The 24462-nt window shown below is 48.4% G+C and overlaps 3 protein-coding genes across 5 annotated transcripts in view; 1 reads left to right on the forward strand and 2 right to left on the reverse strand.

The window, feature by feature from the left end:
- Positions 1-3721, reverse strand: part of LOC130387205 (nucleoprotein TPR-like) — a 33672-nt gene extending 29951 nt beyond the window's left edge. For all 3 annotated transcript variants that reach the window (XM_056596215.1, XM_056596214.1, XM_056596213.1), the window contains exons 1-9: positions 3394-3721; positions 2881-2985; positions 2733-2797; positions 2342-2429; positions 2163-2266; positions 1909-2073; positions 1706-1798; positions 1379-1459; positions 104-191 (exon numbers count right to left, since the gene is read on the reverse strand). In XM_056596215.1, the coding sequence (XP_056452190.1) occupies positions 104-191; positions 1379-1459; positions 1706-1798; positions 1909-2073; positions 2163-2266; positions 2342-2429; positions 2733-2797; positions 2881-2985; positions 3394-3523 (919 nt within the window). In that variant the 5' untranslated portion in view covers positions 3524-3721. The remainder of the gene's footprint in view (positions 1-103; positions 192-1378; positions 1460-1705; positions 1799-1908; positions 2074-2162; positions 2267-2341; positions 2430-2732; positions 2798-2880; positions 2986-3393) is intronic.
- A 4-nt stretch (positions 3722-3725) lies between these two features.
- odr4 (odr-4 GPCR localization factor homolog) lies at positions 3726-9145 on the forward strand. Its single transcript, XM_056596216.1, has 14 exons — positions 3726-3833; positions 4271-4370; positions 4737-4859; positions 5226-5318; positions 5398-5504; positions 5627-5663; positions 5833-5976; positions 6712-6807; positions 7111-7158; positions 7274-7396; positions 7617-7698; positions 7819-8022; positions 8238-8309; positions 8647-9145. The coding sequence occupies exons 2-14, from the start codon at positions 4278-4280 to the stop codon at positions 8712-8714; spliced, it is 1290 nt and encodes a 429-aa protein (XP_056452191.1). The 5' UTR covers positions 3726-3833; positions 4271-4277; the 3' UTR covers positions 8715-9145.
- A 3013-nt stretch (positions 9146-12158) lies between these two features.
- The window catches only part of col15a1b (collagen, type XV, alpha 1b), a 31481-nt gene continuing 19177 nt past the window's right edge, over positions 12159-24462 (reverse strand). Inside the window, exons 22-43 of the mRNA XM_056597523.1 lie at positions 24294-24356; positions 23607-23642; positions 23443-23526; positions 23076-23138; positions 21637-21672; positions 21434-21496; positions 21036-21125; positions 19542-19577; positions 19343-19396; positions 18740-18796; positions 18577-18627; positions 18148-18211; positions 17940-17965; positions 17709-17807; positions 16648-16783; positions 16447-16520; positions 16074-16202; positions 15736-15828; positions 13814-13888; positions 13233-13430; positions 12611-12726; positions 12159-12416 (exon numbers count right to left, since the gene is read on the reverse strand). Of these exons, the coding sequence (XP_056453498.1) occupies positions 12191-12416; positions 12611-12726; positions 13233-13430; positions 13814-13888; positions 15736-15828; positions 16074-16202; positions 16447-16520; positions 16648-16783; positions 17709-17807; positions 17940-17965; positions 18148-18211; positions 18577-18627; positions 18740-18796; positions 19343-19396; positions 19542-19577; positions 21036-21125; positions 21434-21496; positions 21637-21672; positions 23076-23138; positions 23443-23526; positions 23607-23642; positions 24294-24356 (1869 nt within the window). The 3' untranslated portion in view covers positions 12159-12190. The remainder of the gene's footprint in view (positions 12417-12610; positions 12727-13232; positions 13431-13813; positions 13889-15735; positions 15829-16073; positions 16203-16446; positions 16521-16647; positions 16784-17708; positions 17808-17939; positions 17966-18147; positions 18212-18576; positions 18628-18739; positions 18797-19342; positions 19397-19541; positions 19578-21035; positions 21126-21433; positions 21497-21636; positions 21673-23075; positions 23139-23442; positions 23527-23606; positions 23643-24293; positions 24357-24462) is intronic.

Genomic DNA, 24462 nt, shown 5'->3' on the forward strand with positions numbered 1-24462 from the left:
TTAACCAATTAACCACCACACCTGGTGCACATTCAGGTTAGTTTCACTTGATCAGATACAGGTATTTGTATCATTTAGTCTCTCTCATTAGTCGCTGTCTCACCCTCTCCAGAGTCCTTGACCAGTTTGCTGAGCTCCTCCACCGCCCGGCCCAGTTCCTGGTTCTTGTCCTCAGATTCAGATGCTGCCCCCTGCAGGACACACCACATGCAGCGTGAGAGGAGTAGACCCATTTACTACAGGTAGAGGTTGGAGGACTAGTGATGGAGAGCAGAGGTTAGAGGACTAGTGATGGAGAGTAAAGTAGAGGTAAGAGGACTAGTGATGGAGAGTAGAGGTTAGAGGACTAGTGATGGAGAGTAGAGGTTAGAGGACTAGTGATGGAGAGTAAAGTAGAGGTTAGAGGACTAGTGATGGAGAGTAGAGGTTAGAGGACTAGTGATGGAGAGTAGAGTAGAGGTTAGAGGACTAGTGATGGAGAGTAGAGGTTAGAGGACTAGTGATGGAGAGTAGAGGTTAGAGGACTAGTGATGGAGAGTAGAGGTTAGAGGACTAGTGATGGAGAGTAGAGGTTAGAGGACTAGTGATGTAGAGTACAGGACTAGTATAGGTTAGGTTAGAGGAACAGTGATGGCGAGTAGAGGTTAGAGGACTAGTGATGTAGAGTAGAGGACTAGTATAGGTTAGGTTAGAGGACTAGTGATGGAGAGTACAGGACTAGTATAGGTTAGGTTAGAGGACTAGTGATGGAGAGTAGAGGTTGGAGGACTAGTGATGTAGAGTACAGGACTAGTATAGGTTAGGTTAGAGGAACAGTGATGGCGAGTAGAGGTTAGAGGACTAGTGATGTAGAGTAGAGGACTAGTATAGGTTAGGTTAGAGGAACAGTGATGGCGAGTAGAGGTTAGAGGACTAGTGATGTAGAGTAGAGGACTAGTATAGGTTAGGTTAGAGGACTAGTGATGGAGAGTACAGGACTAGTATAGGTTAGGTTAGAGGACTAGTGATGGAGAGTAGAGGTTGGAGGACTAGTATAGATTAGGTTGGAGGACTAGTGATGGAGAGTAGAGGTTACGTTAGAGGTCTAGTGATGTAGAAGTTAGAGGACTAGTGATGGAGAGTAGCGGCTACGTTAGAGGACTAGTGAGGTAGGGTAGATGTATAGTAGAGGTTAGATTAGAGGTCTAGTAGAGGTTTGGTTAGAGGTCTAGTAGAGGTTATGTTAGAGGTCTAGTAGAGGTTAGGTTAGAGGTCTAGTAGAGGTTAGGTTAGAGGTCTAGTAGAGGTTATGTTAGAGGTCTAGTAGAGGTTAGGTTAGAGGTCTAGTAGAGGTTGGTTTAGAGGACTAGTGATATAGAGTAGAGGTGTTGGTCATTACCTTGTAGAGGGAGGAGAGTTTGATGTGCGCGTTGAGTTCATTACGGTACTTCGCTTCCATCGCACACTGCTGCTCCTTACACTGCAGGGACACACAACACAAACACACTGCTGCTCCTTACACTGCAGGGACACACAACACAAACACACTGCAGGGACACACAACACAAACACACTGCTGCTCCTTACACTGCAGGGACACAACACAAACACACTGCAGGGACACACAACACAAACACACTGCAGGGACACACAACACAAACACACTGCAGGGACACACAACACAAACGCACACACACACTGCTGCTCCTTCACTGTCGCTGGTTACCTGCTTCAACTTGTTGTTAAGGTCCTCCGCCCGCCTGTGGTGGCCTTCGCTGACCTCCCTGAGGGCGGCCAGCTGACCCTGCAGACCGCTGACCTGGGGAGGGGAGACCATTACCACCATGGAGGAGAGACCTGTACCACCACGAGGATTATCTCTAATGACCTGGGACAGGGCAGCACTGGATAAGCTACCCCCCAAGTTACCTGCTCCGTGGTGGTGTCCAGGGCGCAGCGTAGCTCCAGGGTCTCCTGCCCCCTCTCCCTGGCGGAGGACAGCAGCTCCTCTGTCTTGGTCTTCAGCTCAGCGCTCAGCCTCTCAGTCTGCTGCTGCAGCAGCTGCTTCTCCTGCACCACACGCCTCTCACGGCCCTACACACACACACATTTGCAAGGTTGTGTAATGCGTGTGCAGCAGTGTTTGTATACTATGTGCGGTGTGTAGTGTGTGCAGCAGGTACCTGGATAGAAGCCTCTGAAGACTGGATCTCATCCAGCTTCAACTGGACCTCCATCTTCACCCTGTTGCTCTCTGCCAGCCTTTCCTTCAGAAGCCTCACATCCTCTAGAGACACACAACAGTGTAAAAAACACAACCTCCTGCCTCTAGAGCCTGTGAGGTGTGTGAGAAGGTCCTCACCTGTCAGGTGCTCCAGCTCCTGGGTCCTCTTCTCCAACTGACGGGCCAGCTCCCGCCTCTCCGCCTCGATCTCATGCTTGGCCTTCGTCTGGGGGGACAGGACGCAGGTCACACAGGTAGGGAGGTGGGGAGGGAGGTGTGTGGTCTCAGAGCTGGGCATGGATAGGCTCTAACTTGGTGGGTAGGTGGTTATGGGCCTACTAAGAAGTAACGTGTCAATCTGCCGAGTGAGCGTGGCAGTGTTAGTGACTGATGATTGATGGGCGACCACCCGTCCATTCCCTGTGCCTACATCCAGCCGTTGGTTGTGTAATCTGACTCAGGTCAGAGGAGTCAATGGGCTCTCTTGAGCACATCCTCTAGTTACCATGGGAACCACACTGCATCTCACCTGCTCAGGTGGTTTGCCATCTGTCGACGCCCCCTCGATGCCCTTCAGGGTGACCAGCTCCTCATCTGAACACACACACACAACTGTTACTGTATCACATACACACACTGATAACTGTTCAAACCCAAGAGGAGAGTGAGGTACTGACTGAGTCGGCTGTTCTCCTCCTTCACAGTCTGCAGATCTCTGGCGGTTGAGAGGAACTGCTCCTGGCTCTCTGTCAGACGCTTCTCCACATCGAAGTTTTGCTGGTCTACAGGACATGAGGAGAACCTGGTCACAGCTCTGCTGGTCTACAGACCCTAAAGAGAACCTGGTCACAGCTCTGCTGGTCTACAGACCATGAGGAGAACCTGGTCACAGCTCTGCTGGTCTACAGACCATGAGGAGAACCTGGTCAAAGCTCTGCTGGTCTATAGACCATGAGGAGAACCTGGTCCGTCGGGTCGCAGCTCTGCTGGTCTGACAGCCTACCACAGTCTGACAGGGGCTAGCTCACAACGCTAGGATGCTATATGGGAGTTAGTTGTGATGCAAACAGGTAACATAGCTAGAATGCTATATGGGAGCTAGTTGTGATGCTAACAGACAACAGTATTATAAAAGTTAGCTATAGCTAACATAGCTGTGATGCTATCACGGAGCTAGCTGTGATGCTAACCGCAGTCGGCTCGGAGCCGCTCGTGCTGGGTCCGCAGCTCCGTCAAGTGGCGCTCCAGCTTGGTCTGCGCGCCCCGCGGCAGCTTGTTGAGCTCCGCGCGCTCCAGCACCTCCAGCAGCACGGCCGACATCTTACAGCCCGGGGACCCCACAACGCTCCCACAGACCACCGCTCCGTCACCCCAACACTCCCAACGTTCCCAGTCACCCCAACAGACAACACTGGGACTCTGTAGTACTCTCCCTGCACAGAGGGATGAATAAAGATCCGATAGACACCAGCTAGCCGACGTGGGCTAGCAGAAAAGTGTAACGGAAGTACGTCAGAACACAATGAATCTCGGGAGATGTAGTTCATCTCGATTTCAAGGCGCAGCGCATTTTGGGAGAGGTAGTTTAGTCGCTCTGTCAACGTAGCTTATAGCAGCTGTGAACATTAAGGTGAGCCCCTGTATTAAAACATGAATGAACATCTCACCTTCAGTTATTAAGCGTCTGCCTGGTGTGCGAGGTGTTTATGAACCTGATAACCCGCTAAAGGAGACAGATCAATAAGTGGTCTTTAGATGTCAACTTTGTCTCTTATTTCGTCTCTCTGCTCCCCTGTCCTCACACTTCTAACTATTTCAATAATTTTCCTTTGGGAGAACATTGCGTTGTATTGAACTGTTCTGTGTTGTGGTGCTGTGGTGTGGTGTGTTTCGTTGTATTGTATTGAGCTGTGTGTATTGTGGTGTATTTTACTGAGCTGTAGTGTCTTGTGTAGTATTGTGTTGTATTGTATTGAGCTGTGTGTATTATGTAGTATTGTAGTGATCTTTGTGTATCGTGTAGTATTGTGTAGCATTGTATTGAGCTGTGTGTATCACTGCCAGCAGCAGCCTGATGGGTCGCGGCTACATGGTGGAGGAGGCGGTGGAGCGATACCTCTCCTCCCTCTGCTCCTCCAGTCCTCTGACCGGCCTTCTCCTCGGACAGGTACCTCTCCTTCCTCTGCTCCTCCCTCTGCTCCTCCAGTCCTCTGACCGGCCTGCTCCTCGGACAGGTCCTCTCCTCCCTGTTCTGGAGCTCTGAGTGACAGCTCCTTCGACCTTTTAGTCATTCAGACAATGATTAAAAGGTTGATAGTCTATGATAGTCTAATACAGACAATAACCCTAGTCTATGATACATACATTAAGTCTATAATGAATACTATAATAGTCCATACAATAATAGTCCAAAACACAATTAATAATAGTCTATTATACTAGGCTAGTTACAATAAGGTTTAACAACCTCACTATTGACACATTTATATATAGTACATGCTAGTCTTCATCTTGGCATCTTAATGGATTTCAGAGCTCTGCCCAGAGGGACTTTGTTGTCATGGCGACGCGCACCCCCCAGAGAGAGGCGTGTCCCCTGACCCCCAGCCCTCGGGACACACTGGACATGGAGTGGATCAACGAGCACGCCCGCCAGGTGAGCCCGCGCCCTGTGGCCCCGGGGGGCCGGAAGGTCAAGTAGGGGTCAGATGTCATTGGGTTGCTAGGTGAACATGGGGCTGGTTGCTATGTGGGGTTGCAGGTTGCTATGTGACAGTGGCGTGTGTTGCTAGGTGTCCAGGATGCTTGTTGCTATGTGAGAGTGCCATGTGTTGCTAGGAGTCCAGGATGCTTGTTGCTATTTTACAGTGGCCTGTGTTGCTAGGTGTCCAGGATGCTTGTTGCTATGTGACAGTCCCGTGTGTTGCTATTTGTCCAGGATGCTTGTTGCTATGTGACAGTACCGTGTGTTGCTTGGTTTCCAGGATGCTTGTTGCTATGTGACAGTGCCGTGTGTTGCTAGGTGTCCCGGATGTTGCCAGGGGGGCTGTCTGTACTGGGAGTTTTCTACATCAGCGATGCTGAAGCCAAAGACACACTCATCACACTCAGACAGGTCAGACACACACACAGCCGCACACACACGCAAACACCCACACAATACATAATGACATAATAAATGTGTGTGTGTCTAGCTGGTGTTTGCGGTGCAGAAGTCCATCTCCAGGGACTTGCTGTGGCTGAGTGGGGATGATGACATCAGCGAGCGCGTCACCCTGCACGTCAACTCCACCACCAGGAAGTATCCTCTACCTCCTAGAGTGTTACCTGGATATCAGGTCTAAGTGATAGGTCACTATATCTGTGGATAGTGTATAGCTGATGTATTTAATGTCTGCAATGTTCCTTAACATACCTGATCAGAACCTTCTGTAGAACCTTCGACGTGAGAGACCCCAAGGTGATCCGTCTGTCCTCTGTCTCTATGTTATTAAATTGTTATTTGTGAACAACATTTGTTTAAATGTGTACTGATGCAACATGTAAAATGACACATCAATGTCATTTTACATGTTGCATTGATGTCAAAATGACATCAATGTATCAGGCACTGTGATTGGCTGTTTCAGAGCACAGCCAAGCCAGCTGATTGGAGGTATCAATCAGGGGTGTGTGGCTCCTGGCCAATGGTGTGGAGCTGTGTGGAAGTGGAAATACCCGTCTCACTGCCCCCCCGAGGGGCCCGACCGGGAGACCTGGAGACCAGTCTGCAGGTAGAGACACACCTGATGTTGTGGTTCATGGTGTGTAACGGTATGTTGTGTTGTGGTTTGGTATATCATAGTGTGTTACTGTATGTTCTGTTGTGTTGTTGTACATCAAGGTGTGTTACGGTATGGTGTGTTGTGTTATGGTATATCCTGGTGTGTTACAGTATGGTGTGTTGTGTTGTTGTACATCATGGTGTGTTACGGTATGGTGTGTTGTGTTGTTGTACATCACAGTGTGTTACGGTGTGTTGTTGTACATCATGGTGTGTTGTGTTGTTGTACATCCCAGTGTGTTACGGTGTGTTGTTGTACTTCACGGTGTGTTACGGTGTGTTGTTGTACATCATGGTGTGTTACGGTGTGTTGTTGTACATCACGGTGTGTTACGGTGTGTTGTTGTACATCGTGGTGTGTTGTGTTGTTGTACATCCCAGTGTGTTGTGTTGTTGTACATCCCAGTGTGTTACGGTGTGTTGTTGTGCATCACAGTGTGTTACGGTGTGTTGTTGTACATCCCAGTGTGTTACGGTGTGTTGTTGTACATCTCAGTGTGTTACGGTGTGTTGTTGTACATCCCAGTGTGTTACGGTGTGTTGTTGTACATCACGGTGTGTTACGGTGTGTTGTTGTACATCGTGGTGTGTTGTGTTGTTGTACATTCCAGTGTGTTACGGTGTGTTGTTGTACATCACGGTGTGTTACGGTGTGTTGTTGTACATCGTGGTGTGTTGTGTTCAGGAGGGACTGAAGCTGTGGGCCCAGCAGATAGAGAGAGGAACATTTCTGCTGGACGGGAGAAAGATCTCAGAGGACACAGAACTCACAGGACCGACGGTAAGCTACCTACAGCACCACCTACAGCACCACCTACAGCACCACCTACAGCACCACCTACAGCACCACCTACAGCACCACCTATAGCACCACCTACAGCACCACCTACAGCACCACCTACAGCACCATAACACCAGCACCATAACCACTACCGTATCACCACCAGCACCTAACACCACCAGAACACCACCTAACACCACCTCCACCCTAAATAACACCACCTACACCACCTCCTATAACACCACCTCCATAGTGTTATATATTGTGTGTCTGTTGTGTAATATTTTTTATGTTGTGTTTCAGAAGCGGAATGTGAAGCAATCCCTCCAAGCCCAGATACTGACCACACCGGTTAGAACACACGCACGCACACGCACGCACACGCACGCACGCACGCACGCACGCACGCACGCACGCACGCACGCACGCACGCACACAAAAATCTAACGCAGTTGGTGTGGTCCAGGTGTGTCCAGGTGAGCAGGTCTCCCAGGTGGGGGCCTCTGGGGGGAGGGTCGTGCTGAGAGGGGCGGTCCACACTAGAGCCTATCTCCATGGCAACAAGCCCACCGCCAGGCTGGCAGAGAAGGTACCTGTCCGTCTGTCACTATCTGTATGTCTGTCACTACCTGCCTGCCTGTTTGACGGGGTAGGATTAGTAGTCTGTCAGCAGGTGGTCCTGAGGACTCAGAGAGTGTGTGTGTGTGTGTGTGTGTGTGTGTGTGTGTGTGTGTGTGTGTGTGTGTGTGTGTGTGTGTGTGTGTGTGTGTGTGTGTGTGTGTGTGTGTGTGTGTGTGTGTGTGTGTTAGGCCCTGAAGAGGGACCTGCTCTCCACCGTGGCCCTGAGGCTCAACATGGTCTTGGAGGAGCTGATGGAGACCCAGGAGAGAGGTAAACACACACACACACACACACACACACACACACACACACAGACACAGACACAGACACAGACACACACGCACACGCACACACACGCGCACACAGACAGTCTCTCTCTCTCTCTCTCAGACAGGCTCTCTCTCCCCACGCGGGTGATGTGCCCCCTGCGGGGGCTGGGTGTGGGTGTGTGTGACTACCGGTTCAGTGATGAGGGGCCGCTTGAGGTTCTGGACCGTCTGAAGGAGATCCTCGACCTGGAGGTAAGACAGGAAGACCTGGACCACACACAGGAAGAGGAGGCGGTCACCGTGGAGACACAACCAGCACCAACCGGTGGGTTTCTTCATCACACCATAAAATATATAATGTAATATTAATATATAATATATCTAATGCTATATATACAATATAAAATATATAATATAATATCATTTAATATATAAAATATATGTAATACATATAATGTTATATCATAATATGTTATATCATGTATCTTGTATAAGCGATCATATATCATGTACATGACCCCTCCTCACTGTCTCCATCAGAGGGCGTTCAGAGGTCAGAGCTACAGGCGGCCGTGGTCCCGCCCCTGAAGCCACAGGGGAGGAGCTACATTGGTAAACACCTCTCACCTGGCTCACCTGACCAGACTCACCTGACTCACCTGTCTCACCTGAGCAGTCTTACCTGACCGGTCTTACCTGTCTTCCCTTTCTCACCTGACCAGACTCACCTGTCTCACCCGACCGGTCTCACCTGACCAGACTCACCTGTCTCACCCGACCAGTCTCACCTGACCAGACTCACCTGACCAGACTCACCTGACCAGACTCACCTGACCAGACTCGCCTGACTCACCTGTCTCACCTGACCAGACTCACCTGACCAGACTCACCTGTCTCAACCGACCATTCTCACCTGTCTCACCTGTCTCCACCTGTGTGTGTCTCCTAGGTGCTGCCATGGCGACGGTGATGGCCCTCCTTGCGGCGGCGGCGTCGCTCCTCTACCTGGATGACTGACTGAATAAAAAGTCTGGTTCTTACCTGATGACTGAGTGAAAGGGTCTGGTTCTTACCTGATGTCTGAGTGAATAAAGGGTCTGGTTCTTACCTGATGTCTGAGTGAATAAAGGGTCTGGTTCTTACCTGATGTCTGAGTGAATAAAGGGTCTGGTTCTTACCTGATGTCGGAGTGAATAAAGGGTCTGGTTCTTACCTGATGTCTGAGTGAATAAAGGGTCTGGTTCTTACCTGGTGAATGAGTGAATCAAGAATCAGGTTCTTACCTGATGAATGAGTGAATCAAGGGTCTGGTTCTTACCTGATGAAGGAGTGAATAAAGAGTGATTCTTACCTGATGACTGGGTGAATAAAGGGTCTGGTTCTTACCTGATGACTGAGTGAATAAAGAGTCGTTCTTACCTGATGACTGAGTGAATAAAGAGTCTGGTGTGTTCCTGGTCTGTTGTCCTCATGGCCTCAGGGAGACTGGGTGTTCTAGGCTCTGTTAACTCTAGTACTGGTCCAGGTACCTGTGGACTCTGCTGCTCACCTGGTGGATCTGCTGGTCCTGCGACAGGGGGGTCTTCAGTCCCAGAGGAGGTCTTAAGTCTCAGAGGTCATCAGTCCCAGAGGAGGGCTTCTGTCTGGAGGTCCTCACTCACCCCCTCACCCAGCCGCCTCCCTTCTCAAGCTCATGACGTGTTCTCAGGGGTGCAGCCACATGGGGGCCAGGCCCCCCCTGGTCAGAGGTTGGCCACCCCGCTGGCCCCCCCGAGTCTGAAAAAAATAAATAATAATAATCCTGAACAGAAATGGTCTGCAGGACTAGGTGGAGAGATTATATCTCAACACTGGCCTGGGAACGCCTCGGGATCCCCCCGTCAGAGCTGGTCAATGTGGCCCGGGAAAGGGAAGTCTAGGGCCCCCTGCTTGAGCTGCTCCCTCCGCGACCCGACCCCGGATAAGCGGATGACGATGAGAAACGTTTTAAAGAAAGCTGAAATATATGCACTATTAGTTTGATCTAACGTTGACTTATTATTCTTATTCAAAGTGTTATACTTTGACATTATGAATAAATATTGCACTCAAAATTGCCCCCCCCCCCCATTGACAATCCAGTGCCACCCCAAATATAAGCCAGGCCCGAGCTGGCCACCACAGTAATAATGTAATAATGCAAAGAAACTAAAAGTGAGACTGGGCTTTTATTTCATCCATAAATCCAGTTTTTCATTTGTTTCTAAAAAAAAGGCTTTGCTGCTACTTTTATTCCATTATTAGACTATGGTGATGTACTATACAAGAATGCCTGCTCTACTTCACTGCATATGCTGGATGCTACATATCATTGTGCTTTAGGATTCATTACCGGCTGTAAATCTCTCACCCATTTGCACCCTGTACTCTAAATTAGGCTGGCTGTCTTTGTCAGCTCGCAGGCTTCTTCACCGGTAAACCTTCATTTGCAAAGCAATTACTGGACTACTCCCTTCATATCTCTGCACCTACCTCACTTTTATATCAAATTCATCATACAGTTTGCGCTCTCTGGACTTTTTTATCCACCTCAGTCCCCAGAACTCATACTGGGTTTGGGAAGAGGGGCTTCATGTACTCTGCTCCCTCCGCCTGGAACACTCTTCAAAAAAACACTCAAATTGCAGGAACTCATGGCAAATTTTTGAGTTTTTCAATGTTTCACTAAATAGTATTTTATCATTGTCTCAGAATTGTTCTTCTTCGCCCACTGGAATGTATTTGTCTCTTTTTTCTCATGTCTGTGCTTTCTTTTTATGTTTTTCTTGGGGGGGCGATGAAGTTCCCTGCTTTCTTCTATATAGCAGCATATATGCTGCTATATCAACAAAAAAATATAAAATCATTGTGTGTCAAGTTGTTAACTGATGCTATCAGCTAGACTACGACATAGTAATATTACCAATTAAACACTTTATGAACATGGCAACATAATTCACTACCTTGCTCAAGGATTAATTACTCATACATGATCAGACTAATTAAACGAATGATTCAATTCAGTTTGAAGTTTGTTTGAAATAACGTGGCTCATCACCCGAAATAAAACTCGATAAGATAGTATTGGAAGACATGTTGTCATAGCTTCTTGGCACATACCGCCTACCGTAGTTGCAACCAGGTAGCAACGCACATTTGAAAAAGCGAGGCGCTGAGAGCACTATTCGTTTGAATGCAAACTACAATTATTACACAGTGTCCCTTTAAAGGAATACCTAAAGGTCAAAAGAATAACACCGAACCACGACAAAAGGCATCCACAGATACACTGTGAAGACCCAATAAAGGAGAGACCTGGTTTAGAAAATGAAATCAGACTTTAATTCAGAGTCAGTGAATAGAAGTTTGTTCTCCTCTTCAACATCTCAGCTTCTCCTCCTCATCATCTTAGCTTCTCCTGACCTCAGAACAAATAGGATCATAACTAGAATCAAAACTTGCATAAATAGAAAACTCAACAATTCAGAATTCATAGTGAAAAAATATGTCTGTTCAGATTCTGTGCACCTAAAACATAAATTAAGAGAAGAATTTTGTTGATTTAAGTATTTAAAAATGCTGGAAAGAATTGGATAATATTCAAAAGCATTAAATAATCCTGAAACGTTTTAAGAGACGCTAAATGGTGTTTAATAATACTGAATAGTATTTAATAATACTGCACAGGATTTAATAATACTGAATAGTATTTAATAATACTGCAAAGTATTTAATAATACTGAATAGTATTTAAAAATACTGAATAGTATTGATTAATACTGCACAGCATTGAATAACGCTGCACAGTGTTTAATAATACTGAAAAGTATTTAATAATGCACACAAAGCTGTGTTCAGTATGCTGGGACCATCTTCAGTATTCCACCATAACGTGATGTGGTGGATTCTGAAGAGGGACTCAGGCTTCATCATCTTTAATTACCTTAAGACCTTATATCAAGGGAAAAAATGTAAACTGGTGATTGTTGACACGGACTCCCTAAAACAACTCAAACCACACAGAGAGCAATAATACGCAAAAATAATAGCATACAAATACCCTAAACATCAGCTACAAAAATACTACATCCACAACGAATGAAATGTGGGGCAGAATTGATCAAATAGAAACAACTCTAGGATTGGGGTATCAATAAGGTATCAATAACAATCAATCATATCTTGTAGGAATGTGAAGAGGAACTCAGTTTTGATCAAAGTAATTTTACACGTGTAATACAAAATGAGAGGAAGTCAAATAAAAACTAGTTTCATCTAACATATGAAACCCCCTAGCCCCTCCTCCACCCCCATGACCTCCCCCACCCCCCCTAGTCTCTCCTGACTCCCCCATGACCTCCTCCGATCACCCTCTGGCAGTTACTACTTTTATACCCTGGCCCCGCCCCCTCAGTAACATCTGCCCCTAACCCCAACCCCGTACTAAACATGCCCTGTGGTAGTAGCCACGCCCCTCAGGCCCTGCTGGGTGGGGGTGCGTTTGCTACATAGGTGTTCTCGATGCAGAGGACCACCAGAGGGGTGGAGCAGGAGCGGCTGTGCTGACCAATCAGGCGGCCCGTCTGTAGAAGGGAGGCGTAGCCTGTGACCTCCCGGTCGCCCGCCCGCCACGCCTCACAGTAGCTAGTCGTGGCTCGCACGCCCACCACACTCGAACCATGCCACACCTGCTTCTCTGGCCTGGAGAGAGAGAGAGAGAGAGAGAGAGAGAGAGAGAGAGAGAGAGAGAGAGAGAGAGAGAGAGAGAGAGAGAGAGAGAGAGAGAGAGAGAGAGAGCAGAATATGGTCAGAATCAGTCGGCCAAAGAGAAGAAGCGAATGAAAGAGAGGAGAGGTTGAGAGGAGGAGAGAGGAGAGGAGGAGCATCAGACTCACCATGCCGGATCGGTCAGGACGTCACGGCCGTCAAAGGAGTAGAGGGGCGTGGCAGGGTTAAACACGCCCCCATTCCCTGAGAAGATTGACGCCCAGCTGCTGAACAGAACCTCCCCCTGAGAGGAGAGGAGACAGGAGATGAGAGAAGAGGAAGAGAGGAGAGAGGAGAGAGCAGAGAGGAGAGAGGAGAGAGGAGAGAGCAGAGAGGAGAGAGGAGAGGAGAGGAGAGGAGAGGAGAGGAGAGGAGAGGAGAGGAGAGGAGAGAAGAGAAGAGGAAGAGAGGAGAGAGCAGAGAGCAGAGAGAGGAGAGGACAGGAGAGGAGAGGAGAGGAGAGGAGAGGAGAGGAGAGGAGAGAAGAGAGAGGAGAAGAGAGAGCAGAGAGCAGAGAGGAGAGGAGAGGACCATCTAGACTAGTTTAGAGGATCATCTAAACTAGTCTAGTCTAATCCGGTCTAATCTGGTATAATCTAGTCTAATCTGGAATCGTCAAATCTAGTCTAATCCGGTCCAATCTGGTATCATCCAGTCTAATCTGGCTGGAATCATCTAGTCTAGTCTAATCTGGTATCATCTCTAATCTGGAATCATCTAGTCTAGTCTAATCTGGTATCCTGGGCCTACATGGAGGTTGACGACGGGCATGTGGTGGCGGTCGTTCCTCCTGACGATGGTTGCTAGGTCCTGGAGGTGGGAGGATAGGAAGGCCCGGTAGGTGGAGGTCAGCCCCCCCGCTCGCGCCTGCTGGTAGCACTGGAAATCGGCCCCCCGTATCCCCCGCATGTCGCCACGCAGGGGGGAGTTCAGAGCCACCAGGCGGAGCTGGGGGGGAGGGAAGGAGGAGGTGGAGGAGGAGGAGGAGGAGGAGGAGGAGGAGGGGAAGCAGGATGAGGAGGGGGATGGGAGATGGAGGAGGTGGGAGGGAAGGAGGGGGGAGGATGAGGAGGGGGGAGGAAGGGGAGGGGGGGAGGAGGAGGAGAATCAGAACAGTAAATGGATAGTATTGGGATCAGATTCACCTTCATGAACTGATTGGTGTGTGTGTGTGTGTGTGTGTGTGTGTGTGTGTGTGTGTGTGTGTGTGTGTGTGTGTGTGTGTGTGTGTGTGTGTTAGTGTGTGTGTGTGTGTGTGTGTGTGTGTGTGTGTGTGTGTGTGTGTGTGTGTGTGTGTGTGTGTGTGTGTGTGTGTGTGTGTGTGTGTGTACCCCAGGTACTGCAGAGACGGTCTGGGGAAGCAGGTTGTAGCTGGGCTGGTACCCTCTACTGGACTCCTGCAGCTCCTAACACACACACACACACACACACACACACACACACACACACACACACACACACACACACACACACACACACACACACACACACACACACACACACACACACACACACACACACACACGACATGGTATGACATGACATGTCGTAAAGCATTTTTGTGGGGCTGTAATGGCGCAGGTGGAGAGCGTCTCTCCACCTGCGCCATAAAATTTCAATCCTCTCCGGAAATAAAATTGAGTCCAAACTCAATAAACAATTTAAAGCAACGAAGAGGGAATGCAAGGAGAGGGTTGAGAAAATCTTTCTGGAGGGTAAGCCAAGAGATGCCTGGCAAGGTGTCAAAACCCTAGCTGGTCTCCCCAATGACAACTCAGCTCACCCACCACCGGGGCAAAAGACTGCATTGACATGGCAGAGAACCATAACCAGTTCTACTGCCGGTTTGAGAAATTGGACTACACACAGCAGCTGGAGAAGCTAATGGAGGAGCTCACTGCTAGGATGCCGGGCCATGCGAGCTGGGTGCTCTCATTTCTGACACCAGCGAGTGTCTGACACCAAGCAGACACCAGCGAGAGAGTTTCGACCGCCTCAGCACATTCAGAAGGATCTTCAGAGGTGCTCCACAGGGCTCTGTCATCTCCCCAGTTCTTTACACACTCTACACCAACAACTGCAGAAGCATAAACTCAGACATTACATACATCCAGTATTCTGACGACACTGTCATCATGGACTCCACCAACGCATAAGATCAGTTACAGTCTGAGTTGGCCACTTTTTCAGACTGTTGCAGGCAGAATTGCCTTGATCTCAACATCACCAAAACAAAATAACTAATGATAGAGTTCCGTAAGGCCCCCTCCACCTTTCCCAATCTGACAACCCGCTAAGGGTGGACACATATAGATAGCTTAGGACAATAATCAACCACAAACTCAACTTCAAAACAAATGCTGAAAAAATCCACTCAAAGTGCCAGCAGCGTCTCTTTTTCCTTCGCGAACTCCAGGGCCACCAATCCGTTCTGATAGCATTCTACAGATGTTTCATTGAATCCTTAATAACCTTTAACATCACTTCCTGGTTTGGAGCACTGTCCAACATCCATAGGAACCCACTAAACAGAATCAGCTAAATTGAGCAGCAAAATAATTGGACAACAGCAGGAATCACTCATCAGTATAAACAACAAAAGGACCAAGCAAAAAGCAGCACAAATCACCTTGGACATCACACATGCTCTACACATCCAGAATTGCCTCTTACCCTCAGGCCACAGATACAGAGCCCCTACATTAAAGACAAATAGAGCCCTGTCAAGCTTTGCCCTGGCATCCATAATAATTTGGACCGTCTCCACTCTTTTTTAACACCCAGACTCTTTTATAACTATTATTTATTGTACCTCCACTATGGAGGTACTATCCATTCACTAGGCTTAGCAAAGATTATTTATCTGCCATATGTCTAGTGTGAGCTGATGGTGTGTGTATGTGTGTGTGTGTGTGTGTGTGTGTGTGTGTGTGTGTGTGTGTGTGTGTGTGTGTGTGTGTGTGTGTGTGTGTGTGTGTGTGTGTGTGCGTGTGTGTTTGTTTATTGTATGTATTATTGGGTATGGGCACGCCCTGCTGCTCCTCCACATGTGAAGCTCCAAACGGAAGAATAAAGTTCTTTGAATTGAATTGTCATCATTACATATTTTCTGTGTGCGTGTGTGTACATGGCTGTGTGTGTGTGTGTGTGTGTGTGTGTGTGTGTGTGTGTGTGTGTATGTATGTGTGTACCTGCCTCTGTGTGTGTTTGTGTGTGTGTGCATGTGTGTGTGTGTGTGTGTGTGTGTGTGTACCTGGCTAGGAGTGTGTGTCCTCGCTCTTCGTGCTGCTGATCTGCTGAGAGGAGAGGAGGGGCTGTCTGCGGGCAACTGGAGCAACTGGCCTAGCTACACACACACACACACACACACACACACACACACACACACACACACACACACACACACACACACACACACACACACACAAACACACACACACACACACACACACACACACACACACACACACACACACACACACACACACACACACACACACATATAAACACACACAAGACAGTTGACAGACCCTCATAAAGGCTCATTAACGTTATCATTAACCTTAATGAGCTGCAGCTACTCAGCCGTACCAGCAGGGGCCGCCAGCCACTCAGCGTCCGCAGGTACAACTCCCCGCTCTCCGACACCAGCGCCAGGCTGCCCTCCCTCAGCCCCTCCCCCTCCCGGGACAGCGCCTGGAGCGTCTGGTATGACCTCACCTGTACACACACACATAAACACACACACACACACACACACACACACACACACACACACACACACACACACACACACACACACACATACCCACACACACACACAAACACACACACACACACACACACACACACACACACACACACACACACACACACACACACACACACACACACACAAACAGAACATTAATATTTGAGTGCGAGTTTGAGTTTGTGAGTGTTTTTGTGTGTGAGTGTGACTCACTGGGCTGAAGAGGTCTTTGGCCCCGGGGGATCCAGGGGGTCCGGGGGGTCCGGGGGGTCCGGGGATGTTGACAGCTGTCAATAACAACATACATTTGGTCAGGTTGTGTTGATAGATGATTAATGTTCTTATTTTACTGCTGTTCACAGTGGACATGTCGCTGTGCCAATAAAGCTTGACATGGATTGAATTGAAGGCTACCTGCTCCATAAGCAGGCGGGGGGCCGGGGGGGCCGGGGGGTCCCTTGGGGCCAGGCCGTCCGGACCTTGAACTCCCGGGATGACCTGGCTCTCCGGCCGGTCCTGGAGGGCCCACCGTGCACTCCCCCTTCGGACCCTGGAGGGAGATGTACCTTTAAGAACTTTACAGACTGCTACTTTACAGACCGCTGCTTTACAGACCTTTACAGAACGCTACTTTACAGACCTTTACAGACTGCTGCTTTACAGACCACTGCATTACAGGCCTTTACAGACTGCTACTTTACAGACTTAACAGACTGCTACTTTACATACCCTACAGACCGCTGCCTTACAGACCTTTAAAGACTTCTGCTTAAAGACCTTTACAGACTGCTGCTTTACAGACCTATACAGAACGCTACTTTACATACCGTTTAAGACCATTACAGACTGCTGTTTTACAGACCCTTACAGACAGATGCTTAACTGACTGCTAATTTACGGATTGCTGCTTTACAGACCTTTACAGACTGCTGCTTTACAGACCTTTACAGAATGCTACTTCATAGACCTTTACAGACCCTTACAGACTGCTGCTTTGAAGACCTTGACAGACTGCTGCTTTACAGACCTTTACAGACCGCTACTTTACAGACAGCTACTTTACAGACCTCTACTTTACAGACCGCTGCTTTGCAGACCGCTAATTCACAGGCCACAACTTTGCAGACCACAGCTGTACAGACCGCTGCCGTACAGAACAATACTTTACAGACCGCTGCTTTGCAGAACGCTACTATACAGACCGCTACTTTACAGACCGCTGCTGTACAGACCGCTGCTGTACAGAACAATACTTTACAGACCGCTGCCGTACAGAACAATACTTTACAGACCGCTGCTTTGCAGAACGCTACTATACAGACTGCTACTTTACAGACCGCTGCTGTACAGACTGCTGCTTAACAGACCGCTGCTTTACAGACCGGTACTTTTCAGTCACCTCAAAGCAAGACCTTTACAGACCGCTGCAGAGTTCATGGCCTGGTCCTGGTTGGGCGTGTTTGACTTGAACTCACCACCTGCCCGGGGCGCCCCGGGGCTCCGGGCCGACCCGTGGAGCCGGTGTCGCCCTTCTCGCCCTTCACCCCCCTGTAGCCCAGCTCTCCCTCAGCACCCTGGGGAGAGAGAGAGAGGGAGAAACAACACTGAATAGAGCAGCATAGAGAGAGAGAGAGAGAGAGAGAGAGAGAGAGAGAGAGAGAGAGAGAGAGAGAGAGAGAGAGAGAGAGAGAGAGAGAGAGACTCACCAACACTGTATCAGTAAACAGGGATTCTGTTGCAGAGAAAGAGGACAGGAATCATCATTATGACATCATTGGCCTCTTTTGTGTGTGTGTGTGTGTGTGTGTGTGTGTGTGTGTGTGTGTGTGTGTGTGTGTGTGTGTGTGTGTGTGTGTGTGTGTGTGTGTGTGTGTACGTGCCTGCTTGCTTGCGTGCGTGCATGTGTGAGTGTACCTGTCTCTCCAGGTTTTCCTTCATCTCCTTTTTCTCCTTTTGTTGCAGCTACTCTAACACCTGTCTGCTAGTACACACACACACACACACACACACACACACACACACACACACACACACACACACACACACACACACACACACACACACACACACACACACACACACACACACACACACCATTGAGAAAATCGACAGTGGCTTTGATTATCATCTAGTGTATCTTAGCGGTAGCCTGCCTTACATTAGTGTATCTTTGGGATAGCCTGCGTAGCACTACTGTATCTTAGCGGTAGCCTGCCTAGCATAATTTATCTTATCGGTAGCGTGCCTAGCATAAGTGTATTTTAGCGGTAGCCTGCCTAGCATTAGTGTATCTTAGCGGTAGCTTATCTTACAGTCACAGCAAACGAGAACCTTCTCACTCACTCCGTTCAGCACCAGAACTCTTCCTGGTGGACCAGGGGGGCCAGGGCGACCCTTGGGGGGAGAGAGAGAGGGAATAATTTACCTTATTGATTGACATAATTGATCATAGGATTAATTATATTGACATTAGTGAATAGTATAATTAATAGTATTGATTTCTTACTGGAGGTCCTGAAGAGTTTCCTTTGTCGCCTTTCCTACCAGACGACCCGGGACGGCCCTACACACATACACACACACACACACACACACACACACTCACACACCTTTATACTATATCCTCTATACTCTATCATCTATATTATATACAATATCCTATCTTTCCTCTATACTATATCCGCTATATCCTATATATTCAGTATATCCACTATATCCTCTATAATATATTCTCTGTATCCTCTATACTTTATCCGCTATATCCTCTATACTATATCCTCTATATCCTCTACACTATATCCGCTATATCCTCTACACTATATCCTCTATACTTTATCCCCTATATCCTCTATACTATATCCTCTATATCCCCTATACTATATCCTCTCTATCCTCTACACTATATCCTCATTACGTTATCCTCTATATCCTCTGTATCCTCTATACTATATCCTCTCAATCTTCTCTATCCTCTTTAGCTTCTCTATCCTCTATACTATATCCTTTATACTACATCCCCTATACCATGTCCTCTTTATCCTCCACCTATATCCTATATATCTTATATATCCTCTATACTATATCCTCGATATCCTCTGCTGTCACTCACCGGTCGCCCGGGGAAGCCGTATTCTCCTTTGAGGCCCTGGGGACCGATGGGCCCCTGAAACAAAACAAACAGAGGGTCACAAGTGAGTAACACACGCTGAGTGTGTGTGTGTGTGTGTGTGTGTGTGTGCGTGAACGTGAGCATGCGTGTGCCTATGTGTGTATGTGTGTGTGTGTGTGTGCGTGATCTCTAAACTCACGATGAAGCCAGCAGGGCCTGGAACGCCACGGTCTCCCTGGAAACAGAGAGCATCATGGGAAAAGGAGTCTTAAGACACTATAAACTGGTCAGGGTCTCTGACCCATTGTTCACTAATAGTGATGAGGTGATGGTGATGAGGTGATGTGGTTATGAGGTGGTCATGAAATGATTTGTTTATGAGGTGATGGTGATGAGGGGATGAGGTGGTGTTGATGAGGTGATAGGGTGATGGTGATGAGGTGTTGATGAGGTGATGGTAATGAGGTGGTGGTGATGAGGTGGTGGTGAGGTGGTGGTGATGAGGTGGTGGTGATGAGGTGGTGGTGATGAGGTGGTGGTGATGAGGTGATGGTGATGAGGTGATGGTGATGAGGTGGTGGTGATGAGGTGATGGTGATGAGGTGATGGTGATGAGGTGATGGTGATGAGGTGGTGGTGATGAGGTGATGGTAATGAGGTGGTGGTGATGAGGTGGTGGTGATGAGGTGGTGGTGATGAGGTGGTGGTGATGAGGTGGTGGTAATGAGGTGGTGGTAATGAGGTGGTGGTGATGAGGTAGTGGTGATGAGATGGTAATGAGGTAGTGGTGATGAGGTGGTGGTGAGGTGGTGGTGGTGAGGTGGTGGTGATGAGGTGGTGGTGATGAGGTGATGGTGATGAGGTGGTGGTGATGAGGTGGTGGTGATGAGGTGATGGTAATGAGGTGGTGGTGATGAGGTGGTGGTGATGAGGTGGTGGTGGTGAGGTGGTGGTGGTGAGGTGGTGGTGATGAGGTGGTGGTGAGGTGGTGGTGATGAGGTGGTGGTGATGAGGTGGTGGTGATGAGGTGGTGGTGAGGTGGTGGTGGTGAGGTGGTGGTGATGAGGTGGTGGTGAGGTGGTGGTGATGAGGTGGTGGTGATGAGGTGGTGGTGATGAGGTGGTGGTGATGAGGTGGTGAGGTGGTGGTGATGATGTGGTGAGGTGGTGGTGGTGATGAGGTGGTGGTGATGAGGTGGTGGTGATGAGGTGGTGAGGTGGTGGTGATGAGGTGGTGGTGAGGTGGTGGTGGTGATGAGGTGGTGAGGTGGTGGTGATGATGTGGTGAGGTGGTGGTGGTGATGAGGTGGTGGTGATGAGGTGGTGGTGGTGAGGTGGTGGTGATGAGGTGATGGTGATTAGGTGGTGGTGATGAGGTGGTGAGGTGGTGGTGATGAGGTGGTGGTGATGAGGTGGTGAGGTGGTGGTGATGAGGTGGTGGTGATGAGGTGGTGGTGATGAGGTGGTGGTGATGAGGTGGTGGTGGTGAGGTGGTGGTGGTGAGGTGGTGGTGATGAGGTGGTGGTGAGGTGGTGGTGATGAGGTGGTGGTGATGAGGTGGTGGTGATGAGGTGGTGGTGATGAGGTGGTGGTGATGAGGTGGTGGTGAGGTGGTGGTGGTGAGGTGGTGGTGTTGAGGTGGTGGTGATGAGGTGGTGGTGATGAGGTGATGGTGATTAGGTGGTGGTGCTCACCTTGGCCCCCCGGGGCCCCTGCGGCCCTCTGGCCCCCAGCAGGAGGGAGCCGTCTGCTGCGATGGTCACTCCAGGCTCCCCCTTATCTCCCTGGAGCCCGAGAGGAAGGATATCCACACGGATATAATACTGTATGTATATATACTTATAAATATATATGCATACAATAGTATTATATATATATATATATATATATATATATATATATATATATATATACATATATAAACACTACTATCGATATAAACGTATAAGTGTTTATATATGTACATATATATATTTATATATATATATATATATATATATATATATATATATATATATATAGATATATATACATGTATATATATATGTATATATATGTTATTTATACTCATGTTGTGTTCGGTGTTCCTCACCTTTTGGCCTGCAGCCCCCAGGCCCCCAGAGGGGCCCCCGTCCCCTTTAGGCCCCCGCGGCCCCTGAGAGGGAAATGACATAAAAAGACATACATGCCACACATATATATACTTATAAATGCATAGATGCAAATGGGTGTGTCTCCTGTCACTCAGCAACTAGGAGGGGCTTGATTGACAGCTGTATGGTGGACGGTTCTTACAGGAAATCCTGCTCTGCCAGGCAAACCTTCAGGACCCTGCAACACACACACACACACACACACACACACACACACACACACACACACACACACACACACACACACACACACACACACACACACACACACACACACACACACACACACTATTTAGCAGCACCACAGTTGACAATTTGCTGTGTGTGTGTGTGTGTGTGTGTGTGTGTGTGTGTGTGTGTGTGTGTGTGTGTGTGTGTGTACTCCCTGCTCCTCAAAATATGGGAAAAACAGGACATCCCCGCACAGCTGAAGGATGCTTTAGTCATATCCCTCTTTAAGAAGGGTGACAAGGCGGACTGTGGGAATTACTGCGGTGTTTCCCTCCTTTCCACCATAGGGAGGGTGTTAGCTCGGGTTTTGGCCAATAGACTCACCCCCCTGTCAGAAAGAAACCTTCCTGAGTCTCAGAGTGGATTCCGCCCAAACAGGGGCACTACGGATAAGATCTTTGTTGCTCGGCAGTTGCAAGAAAAGTACCAGGAACATAATAAACCTCTATATATGGCCTTTATAGACCTCAACAAAGTCTTTGACCCCCCCTTTGACTTGAGCCTTGTCAACCGTCAGGCCCTCTGGCTGGTCCTGGCAAAAATCGGCTGCCCAGAAAAATATATCCGAGTGCTGCAGCTGCTGCATGACAACATGTCTGCCACTGTACCGACTGGCTCTAGAGAAGGAACAGAACCCTTTCGGGTCTACACAGGAGTTCCGCAGGTATGTGTCATTGCTCCATTGCTGTTCTCCATCTTCATTGCAGCCATCCTCCATCTCACAGGGAACCAGGTGCCGCAGGGAGTCAAAATGATGTACAGGACTGACAGACTTCTGAACGTCAACCGATTCATGGCTCAAGGTTGTACCACCACCGTATCCATCACAGAGCTGCAGTATGCAGACGATAATGCTATTGTAGCCCTTTCAGAAGAGGACCTACAGTGCACTTTGACTGCCTTCGCGAAAGTGTAAAAACAGCTTGGTCTGGCCATCATCCTAAAAAAGACTCAAACTCATCAGCCACCACCAAACAGAACCAGGTTGAAAACTGTGGACCACTTCCCATGCCTTGGCAGCCTCCTTTCATCTCAGCCACCATTGATAGTGGCTCTGGTTTGTAGGTACACCACGCAGACGCAGAAAGGAGATTGCTTCCACCAAAAAGGTTCCACCCAAACCCATAATCGCCACTCCCCACTACCCATGCCCACACTGCCCAAGAATATGCAGGTCCAGGATCGGCCACTTCGCCGATGTGTGTGTGTGTTTGTGTGTATGCGTCTGTGTCTGGGAGTGTGTCTGTGTGTGCGTGCATGTGTGTGTGTGTGTGTGTGTGTGTGTGTGTGTGTGTGTGTGTGTGTGTGTGTGTGTGTGTGTGTGTGTGTGTGTGTGTGTGTGTGTGTCACCACTGGGCCGGGCGGTCCTCTGATCTCGGTGAAGTTAAACACTCCCTCAGTGTCGTTCAGGAGCTGAGAACCACAAAACACACATTGGTTCTTACCCTCATAACAACACACAGTCGTTGGTTCTAACCCTCATAACAACACACACACATTGGTTCTAACCCTCATAGCAACACACAGTCGTTGGTTCTTACCCTCATAACAACACACAGTCGTTGGTTCTTACCCTCATAACAACACACAGTCGTTGGTTCTTACCCTCATAACAACACACAGTCGTTGGTTCTTACCCTCATAACAACACACAGTTGTTGGTTCTTACCCTCATAACAACACACAGTCATAGGTTGTATCAAATGTAAACACGTACTTCCTGCAGGCTGATGATTGGTCCTGGGGCCCCGGGGGGGCCGGGGGGCCCCTGAATACTCAGCCCGCCCTCTCCACGATCCCCCTGGGAAAAGAGCCAGGTCAATACGTTTGATCACACGTCTGAACAGGCTTATTATAGGATGGTAACAGAGAGCTCCTTACCTTCAGTCCTGAGGCTCCCTTCTCCCCCTTAGAGCCCTGAGCACAGAGAGGGAGTGAGTGCTAGTACTACTACTGAGTGCTACTACTACTAATGAGTACTACTACTACTACTGAGTACTACTACTACTACTACTACTACTGAGTACTACTGCTACTGAGTACTACTACTACTACTGAGTACTACTGCTACTGAGTACTATTACTACTACTGAGTACTACTGCTACTGAGTACTACTACTACTGTGTACTACTACTACTACTACTGAGTACTACTGCTACTGAGTACTACTACTACTGAGTTCTACTACTACTATTACTGAGTGTAACTACTACTTCTGAGTACTACTACTACTGAGTACTACTACTATTACTACTACTGAGTATAACTACTACTACTGAGTGTAACTACTACTACTGAGTACTACTACTACTAGTAGTGCTACTACTGTGTACTACTACTACTGAGTACTACTACTACTACCAAGTAATACTCCTACTACTACTGAATACCGCTACTACTACTGAGTACTACTACTACTACTACTACTACTGAGTACTACTACAACTGAATACTGCTACTACTACTACTACTGAGTTCTAGGACTAATACTGAGAACTACTACTAATACTACTACTGAGTAGTACTCTACTTCTAAGACTAGTTAGTAGTACTGTACTAGTGCTCACCCTGGCCCCTGGCAGCCCTGCCAGACCGGCCTGTCCCTCAGCTCCTGGATCCCCGCGCTCTCCCTGAGATCATCAGAGACACCAGAGACACCAGTGAGACACCAGAGACACCAGTGAGACACCAGACACACCAGTGAGACAACAGACACAACAGAGACACCAGAGAGAC

This window comes from Gadus chalcogrammus, chromosome 8 (genome assembly GCF_026213295.1).
Source record: "Gadus chalcogrammus isolate NIFS_2021 chromosome 8, NIFS_Gcha_1.0, whole genome shotgun sequence".
NCBI lineage: Eukaryota > Metazoa > Chordata > Actinopteri > Gadiformes > Gadidae > Gadus > Gadus chalcogrammus.

Coding starts and splice junctions, on each gene's coding strand:
- odr4 (XM_056596216.1), top strand. CDS start 4,278: ATGGGTCGCGGCTACATGGTGGAGGAGGCGGTGGAGCGATACCTCTCC. Junction 7,397..7,616: donor CCGCCAGGCTGGCAGAGAAG/GTACCTGTCCGT, acceptor TGTGTGTGTTAG/GCCCTGAAGAGGGACCTGCT. Junction 8,310..8,646: donor ACAGGGGAGGAGCTACATTG/GTAAACACCTCT, acceptor TGTGTCTCCTAG/GTGCTGCCATGGCGACGGTG.